Here is an 8804-nt window from a genome sequence, read left to right as displayed (position 1 = left end):
ACATGGTTAAAAAAAAATGATAAAATAAAATAATAAAAAGGGTTGAGAGCCCTGTCAACCACAGTGAGGGGGAAATCGGAAACGAAGTTGATGACATTTTCCAGTTCGGAGCGGGAGCAGGAAATGACGCTGATCCAGTCATCATTGTACCGGAAAAAGAGCTGGGGGTGGGGTCCTGAGTAGGACTGGAAAAAAGAATGTTTGACATACCTGACAAAAAGACAGGCATAACCATTTACAGAGATAGGGCACAAAGAATCATCATGGAAAGAGGCATGAGCTTCAAATCCAAAGCTGAAGTGACAGGATCAGAGGAACAGCTGTTTGTTCTGCAGTGTGGACTTCGGTCAGATCTGTAAACAAGCAGTTCCACAACAAAGGGGGAGAACTCAAAAATTAGAGTTCTGCCTTTCAGGAATATTGCCGGGAAGCACTTTTTCACACAAAGGGTAGTGGGAACCTGGAATTCTCTCCGAAAAATCAGATAAACCTGTGGGTCAATTGACAATTTCCAACCTGAGATTGAGAGATGTTTATCCAGTGATGGTCTGAGGGTTTATGAAATCACAGCAGGTAGCTGGAGTTAAGATACAGGTGAGCCAGGATCTAATTGAAAGGTGCAGCAGGCTCGAGGGGCTGAATGGCCTACCCCCATTTCTATGTTCCTCTGGCTGCAACAGGGCAGAAACAGCTGCGAACATACGTTGCATTTCATATTTCACAGCAAAAATACCAGCAGTCAGGAGCTGAAAAGGGAAAGATGACGCCTCGATGACCTGAGAATAAGTACAGAATGGCCTCCTTCAGAACTGGCGATTTTATCAGGATAAGATGCCGAACATTAGAAATTAATCCAACGGGAATCGCCATCCTCCGCCTCCAGGAATTGGACAATATAATGCTGGGATGTGGGAGTTTGGTTTGGGCAGGGGGTTGGCTGTGACACCACGAACACTCCCTCTCCACCTCCTCACTTCATCACCCCACCCCCTTCCCCTCTCCATGGGACCCCGGCATCATCCGATCCACAGATACTTTCCAGCAGAGATCGCTGGTGAGTGACCGGAGTCCTGGTTCTCTGTCTCCATTTTCCCTGTCCCACCCATGGCCACTGAGGCTCCTCTCCCCCCACCCACCCTGAGAGCAACTAACCCACCTTGTCCATAAATTTAAACTGGAAAAGTGTCTCGGAAAGAGCAGGAGCAGAGGGGAGGCTGTAACCTATCAGAGAGGATTGTGTTCCTGAATCCCTAACTCTTTTTTGCCATGTTTCCATTCAATGTCCACACTCTCTCCTTGGTCTGTCCCTGGAGACCTGTTATATCACGATTCTCTCCAGGGAATTTCGAAAGATATTTCCCCCATCCCTCCAGGATTGGCCTGGAGTCCCCAGCACTCCCTCCATTGCAGTACTTTCTGAAATGCAACCCGTGCCATGTAATAGTCAAGAGAGACAGTGGGGAACTAGGCAGATCAACAGGATGTCTGGCAGATTCAGTGTGATACGGTAACACTGCCGGGTAAAGGCCGCTTTCCAACTCCAATCTTAACACAGGAGATTCCCCAAACAGCTGCAATAAGGTGTTTGTAAACTGCTGGAAGAGGATGTGTGTGGAAATGGTGATGTTACTGAGTAGGTTATTTGTTATAGAATGGACTGTGTTTAGGTGGGAATATTACTGAGTGTTAATTGTAGCGGAACCATATTTAAAAGCTCCGGCTTTCTGGAAAGCCTTGACTATGAAGGCCGAGTCTGGAAGGGTTTGTGTGGAGAGCTGGGTTTCGGTTCCACTGTTAATAAAGGGTTTGAAATTGGCGAACCAGAGGAAACTGGAGGTGGAGCTGAAAGATGAGGGGACGTTCTCTCTCCGTCTGTCACTCTGGGTGTCTCCTCCCCTTCCTGCTCTCTCTCTGCCTTTCTCAGGCAGGTCCGGGCGGTCTGTGTAAAGTAGAGCCTGCAAGAGTCTGCTTCTTATATTGTGTAGTGACCTGAGTGAAGAATCATCATGTCTGGCAGAGGTAAAGGAGGCAAAGGACTGGGCAAAGGCGGAGCAAAGCGGCACCGCAAAGTGCTTCGTGATAATATCCAAGGCATCACCAAACCAGCACTCCGCCGCCTGGCTCGCCGTGGCGGGGTCAAGCGGATCTCGGGTTTGATCTATGAGGATACTCGCGGGATGTTGAAGGTTTTCCTGGAGAATGTGATCAGGGATGCGGTCACCTACACTGAGCACGCCAAGCGCAAGACGGTCACTGCCATGGATGTGGTGTACGCTCTGAAACGGCAGGGCCGCACTCTCTACGGATTCGGCGGTTGAACAATTTGACCCTTTCCAGCAAACACAAAACAAAGGCTCTTCTCAGAGCCACCCACCGCCTCACAGAGAGAGCAGTGACCGAGAAATGGGAGCTGGGATATGCTGTTCAGAACAGTTCAATCAATCTGAAATATTTCAGATTTCCAGCATCCGCAGTATTTTACTTTTAATTCTTTGTTCAATCAATCTGCTGTGTTCGGGATGAAAAAAACTGGAATCCCCGAATTTGACATTTCATTTGCAGCAAGGATGTGCAGTGGATTTGATTTTCTAAACGGGCTGTGTAAACAGTGCCCGAGACTCTCCAGTTAGTTATTTCCCCAGTCGACACATGCCCTCAGTGAAAAGCCACATCACTCCTCCAGAATCACTCATTGTTTTCATAGAATTTCAAAATGATTTCGCTGCAATGAGGGAATCCGGGAGTTTTGCAGCAGCCGTTGAATCGGTCACTGGAACCAAACCCACTGGTGATGTTATTTCCCCCGAGACGGTGTTTCCTGCACTGAAACTGACTTTTGTTTTATTTATTTCCAAAATATACTTTATTCATTAAAATCTGTAAAAATTACATTGCCAAACAGTTTCCAAACAGCACCAAAAAATGCAAACATTGCAAGGGAGATCAGTTTCCTTCAATACTGTCATGAGTTTCTTCCCAACCCTTCCGTTTCACAATTGTCATGTCAATTACAGTTTTACATTTACAGCAATTGAGAATATTAACGATACAGTTCGAGGGGTTTCCCATGGATCCAGCCCCTCAGTCCAGCTTGGTGGGGGGACCTGACACTGTGGTCTTTCCCCATTGAGCCTTTGCTGCGGCTGCCCCAAGCTTTAGTGCGTCCCTCAGCACGTAGTCCTGGACCTTGGAATGTGCCAGTCTGCAACATTCGGCGGTGGACAACTCTTTGCGCTGGAAGACCAGCAAGTTTCGGGCAGACCAAAGGGCGTCTTTCACCGAATTGATAGTCCTCCAGCAGCAGTTGATGTTTGTCTCGGTGTGCGTCCCTGGGAACAGCCCGCAGAGCACAGACTCCTGTGTTACAGAGCTGCTTGGGATGAACCTTGACAAAAACCACTGCATCTCTTTCCACACCTGCTTTGCAAAGGCACATTCCAGGAGGAGGTGGGCGACCGTCTCTTCCCCACCACAGCCAACGCGGGGGCACTGTGCGGAGGGGGCGAGACTTCGGGTGTGCATGAAGGATCTGACGGGGAGGGCTCTTCTCACCACCAGCCAAGCTACGTATTGGTGCTTGTTTGAAAGTTCTGGTGATGAGGCATTCCGCCAAATTACTTTGACGGTCTGGTCGGGGAACCATCCGACAGGATCCACCGTTTCCTTTTCCCGTAGGGCCTTGAGGACATTCCGTGCAGACCACTGCCTGATGGACCGGTGGTCAAAGGTGTTTTTCCGCAGAAACTGCTCCACGAAGGATAGGTGGTACGGCGCCGCCCAACTGCATGGTGCGTTCCTCGGCAATGTGACCAGGCCCATCCTTCGCAACACCGGGGACAGATAGAACCTCAGCATGTAGTGACACTTGGAGTTTGCGTACTGGGGATCTACACATAGCTTGATGCAGCTGCACACGAAGGTGGTCATCAGGATGAGGGCCACGTTGGGTACATTTTTCCCGCCCATGTCCAGAGATTTGAACATCGTGTCCCTCCGGACCCGGTCCATTTTAGATCCCCAGACGAAGCGGAAACTGGCTCGGGTGACTGCCACGGCGCAGGAGTGGGGTATGGGCCAGACCTGCGCCACGTAGAGCAACAACGTGAGCGCCTCGCACCTGATCACCAGGTTCTTACCCACAATGGAGAGAGATCGCTGCCCCCACATGCCCAACTTTTGTCGTTCCTTGGCTACTCGCTCCTCCCAGGTTTTGGTGCACGCCCGGGCCCTTCCGAACCATATCCCCAGCACCTTCAGGTAATCTGACCTGACGGTGAAGGGGACAAAGGATCGGTCAGCCCAGTTCCCAAAGAACATGGCCTCGCTCTTGCCGTGGTTAACTTTGGCTCCCGAGGCCAGTTCGAACTGGTCGCAGATGCTCATCAGTCTCCGCACGGACAGCGGATCCGAGCAGAAGACGGCGACGTCATCCATGTACAGGGAGGTTTTGACCTGAGTGCCTCCGCTGCCTGGGATTGTCACCCCTCTTATGCTCGCTTCCTTCCTAATAGACTCAGCAAAGGGTTCAATACAGCAAACAAACAAGACCGGGGACAGAGGACAGCCCTGTCTGACTCCAGATTTGATCGGGAAACTTTCAGATTCCCACCCGTTGATTGACACTGCGCTACTGATGTTTGTGTCGAGCAGTTGGATCCAATTGCAGATTCCCTCCACAAACCCCATTTTGGAAAGCACGTCCATCATGTAGGTGTGCGATATCCTGTCAAAAGCCTTCTCCTGGTCCAGGCTGATGAGGCAGGTGTCCTCCCTCCTGTCCCGTACGTAGGCGATCGTATCCCTGAGTAGCGCGAGACTATCAGAGATCTTCCTGCCGGGTACAGTACAGGTCTGATCGGGGTGAATCACCAACTCCAGAGCAGACTTGACTCGACTGGCTATGACTTTGGACAGAATCTTGTTATCAACATTAAGCAGTGAGATGGGCCGCCAATTTCTGATTTCTGCCCTCTCCCCCTTCTGCTTGTAAATGAGGGTGATGATGCCTTTTCCCATGGATTCTGACATGCTGCCGGCCAGGAGCATACTCTCGTATGCTTCCAGCAGGTCCGGGCCGACCCAGTCCCACAGGGCCGAGTACAACTCGACCGGTAAGCCGTCGCTCCCGGGAGTTTTACTCGTCTCGAAAGACTCGACGGCCTTTGTCAGCTCGTCCAGAGTTAGCGGCTTGTCCAGTCCCTCCCTCCTGCTGTCATCTAAGACCTCTGTGATCGATGACAGGAAGGACTGGGAGGCTCTGCTGTCTGTGGGCTTCGCGTCATACAGCCCAGCATAAAAGGATTTGCTGATCCTGAGTATGTCTGACTGCGAAGACGTTACCGAGCCATCTTCTTCCTTCAGGCTGCTGATAACAGAGCTCTGTCTGTGTACCTTTTGGATGAAGTAACGCGAGCACGTCTCATCCTGCTCGATGGAGCGGACTCTGGACCGGAAGATGATCTTGGAGGCCTCCTTGGCAAAGAGCGAGGCCTGCTGGCTCTTCACCTCTTGGAGGTCCTCCTTGACCTCCAACCCCATTGACTGCAACCGGAGTAGATTTTGCATAATTTTCTGGAGTCGGGACAGTTCCCTCTGTCTCTCTCTCGCCTTCTGAACACCTTTGTGGATGAAGAACCTCTTGATCTTCTCCTTAGTCTCTTCCCACCAGTGAACTGGAGACTCAAAGAGGGGTTTCACGGTCCTCCAACCATTGTAATCCCTTTTGAGTTCCTCAACGTTCTCTGGGGTCAGCAGTGTCGCATTGAGCTTCCACGTCCCTCTGCCAACCCGCTGGTCGTCCTGTAAGTGACAGTCGGCCAGTAAGAGGCAGTGGTCGGAAAAGAACACCGGCTTGACGTCGGTGGATCCGACCGTGACAGCACGGGACACAAACAGGAAGTCAATCCTGGAACGGGCAGACCCGTCCGATCTTGACCATGTGTATCTGCGCTGCGCTCCGTCTGCAGGTTTGCTGAAGACGTCGTGCAGTTTGACATCCTTAACTGTTTCTATTGGGAATCTGGACGTAGCGTCCAGTATGCTGTCGTCACTGCCGGATCGTCCAGCCGCATCGATGATGCAGTTGAAGTCACCGCCTAGGATGACTGGCCTGGACGTCGCCAGAAGCAGTGGGAGCTGCTGGAAGACGGTCAGCAGCTCGCTGCGTTGTACCGGGGCGTACACGTTGATCAACCGGAGCGGAGCGTTGTTGGACATCACGTCTGCTACGAGGAGGCGGCCGCCCACCACCTCCTTAACTTCGGAGATGGTGAAGTTACCTCCCCGCAGCAGAATACCCAGGCCGGAGGAACGGCAGTCATTACCCCCCGACCAGATCGATGGCCCGTGGGACCACCATCGCGACCACTGCCTGTAGGTGCTGAGGTGTGGTATTCCACACTCCTGCAGAAACAGTAGGTCAGCTTTGACCTTGGCAAGGTAATCCAAGGTTGAAACACATCGCGTGGTCGATTGTATGCTACGCACATGAATGGAAGCAATTCTTACACCCATTTTTTACTAAAAATTAGTTGTTGCTTCCCATACCATTTGTCCTCGCTAGTCCCAGTCCTTCCCCTTCGGGATGTTCCTGCATACCCATCGTCTGCGCAAGCAGTTTCACGTTGGTTGGGCTCAGAAACCCCTCCTGATTTTTCATGCAGGGTTTGTGCCGCTCGGGTGACATCGGGGGGGGGGTCTTGTAGGCAGAGAGGATTGGGTTGTCCTCAGCTGCTTCCATCTGTTCCTCCTCGAAAACATCACAGCTCCCGGTCTCCCGGAGCTCAGGTGCACCAGACGTGTCTTTGCTCCCGGTGTCCCGGAGCTGAGATGCGTTCGCCACGTCGTTACGTGTGGGGCATTGGGGTTGGGCCACGCCGGGCCCATCACAGCTTCCAGTGCCTGGGGGCTGGGATGCTTTATCATCCATCTCGGAGTTCTGCCGCCTCTTTTGAAGGGGCTGTCGTTCCAGCATTTCCCCGTCCAGTGAAGAGGAGTTGTTGCAGTCTGATTCAGAAGAGAGCCTCCTCTTGCCACTGGTTTGGGTGGTGGCTTTGGGATGTTTTTTCTTTGTGGTTTTCCTCTGGACCACTTGCCACTGACCTGTTGCATCTCTTTCCACATGAGGCGGCCATTCGCCCCATCAAGTCCATGTCGGGTTTCCAATCTGTTCAGTCCCTGACTCGATCCCCAAAGCCCTGCATAACCCCTTTGGGTCAAAATGACCGTGGCAGAACTCGAACCTACAATCTTCCGATAACCTCATGAAATACACTGAAGTCAAAAGCCTTATTCATTACGCCACACGGCCATTAGATAAAATGAATGATCCAATCGGAGAACCTCGACGCACAAAATACAAAAATTCATTGGCTGAACCTGTCAACCTGGCAGAATATTTCAATTCGTGAAAGCTGCCAATTTCACTGTGGAAAAGAAGTGATCGACTGGAAAAGTACATAAAAATCTATTTTCCCGTCACGCTTTAAAAAAACGCTTTTAAAACACAATTTTGCTTTTACCGACTCAAATTGCTGGTGCTATTTTATGAACAGCTTTATTTTGCCATTTTTTGTCAACTTCTTATCCGTAACTGACAGGAAAAGACTCCGTTCAGCAATCTTTCACGTGAAAAATAACTCAAACTCGGTGTGGAAGTAATAAATTACAGACTATTGGTAATTCCCCTTCACACAGGCTTCAGGGGGACAGTGAGAAGCCACTGAAATAGTTGCTTCATTCTTTTAAAGGTTCCCAATCTGTCCTGTTACTGACATGTTGGAATCAGATTTGTATTTAACAAGATATTTCTGTGAAAACAAAATCCTCAACGGACCAGCTGGGAATCTGGGAATCACTGTCGTAAAATAAAAGGCCTTTGATTGAGAAGACGGGACCTTCTCACCAGCAGCCGGGTTACATTCCCCTCACATCCTTACACAGTGAGCAGCTCTTTCCCTCTAGAAATAGACAGCAGCAGTTGGAAGTTCAGTGAAAGGATCAGTTCATTGAGACAAGTTTCTGACTGACAGGTGGTGCTGAATATTAATACAAGTAGGTCCTGGAATGGGAAACAAGTGTCCAGAGTGGGGTCTGAAATCAGGACAGGGAAATGGCCAGCACTGACACAGATCATTTCATTATTACATTGATATCTGACTGTCTATAAGGAGAAGCGAGTTAAACACATGATGGTAAAAGGAATGGAAGATGACGCTGGTTGTTCTAGATGAAGAGGGATAGACAGAGGTGTGGGTACAGCAGACTTCAGACAGTAATCAGCCCTTTCTGATACTGTGGGTGGATCTGAAAAGAGCCTTTGGATATTTGATAAAATCCTGGCAGATTGACTTGGTTTTGGTGCCCAGAGCGCTGGTTTTCTTGGGCAGCAGCACGGCCTGGATATTCGGCAGCACCCCGCCCTCAGTGTCCTGGAATCAAAAGCAAGTGTCCAGAGTGGGACCTGAAATCAGGATGGGGGAAAAAGCTCTTTGTTTAAAAACCCTCAAATAGCTACCTTGTAATTGGTCAGGTTACTAATGTTTTAGTTAGTGCAATTTCTAATAATTACTAATTAGAAAGTGCTGTTTGGACAGAGTGTAAAGCTGTGAGTTGATGTGTGAGGGACTTCACTGACTAGGGGAAGGAGGTGCTGTTTGGTCTCTTTTCTTTTCTGCTTTTTCAGCCTCCATGGTACAGGGGAAGAAGCTGATTGGTGAGTAACTGGTAAATTAATCTACTTATTACACTTATTACACGAGCAATAATAAGTTTGTGAAGCTTAGTTATGGCAGGGCAGCTCGGCC

General features: G+C 50.0%; 1 protein-coding gene across 1 annotated transcript; it reads left to right on the top strand.

Annotated features, from left to right (window-relative positions):
• Nucleotides 1-2006: 2006 nt before the first annotated feature.
• LOC137364961 (histone H4-like) lies at nt 2007-2318 on the top strand. Its single transcript, XM_068027831.1, has one exon. It carries the CDS (start codon nt 2007-2009, stop codon nt 2316-2318), a length of 312 nt encoding a protein of 103 aa, XP_067883932.1.
• Nucleotides 2319-8804: the final 6486 nt, after the last annotated feature.

The sequence above is a fragment of the Heterodontus francisci genome, unplaced genomic scaffold, assembly GCF_036365525.1.
Source record: "Heterodontus francisci isolate sHetFra1 unplaced genomic scaffold, sHetFra1.hap1 HAP1_SCAFFOLD_43, whole genome shotgun sequence".
Taxonomy (NCBI): domain Eukaryota; kingdom Metazoa; phylum Chordata; class Chondrichthyes; order Heterodontiformes; family Heterodontidae; genus Heterodontus; species Heterodontus francisci.
The sequence above is the reverse complement of the archived record's forward strand: the minus strand, read 5'-3'. Positions and strand labels throughout refer to the sequence as shown.

Excerpts from the sequence above, each read along its gene's own strand:
- LOC137364961 (XM_068027831.1), top strand. The coding sequence starts at position 2,007 with ATGTCTGGCAGAGGTAAAGGAGGCAAAGGACTGGGCAAAGGCGGAGCA.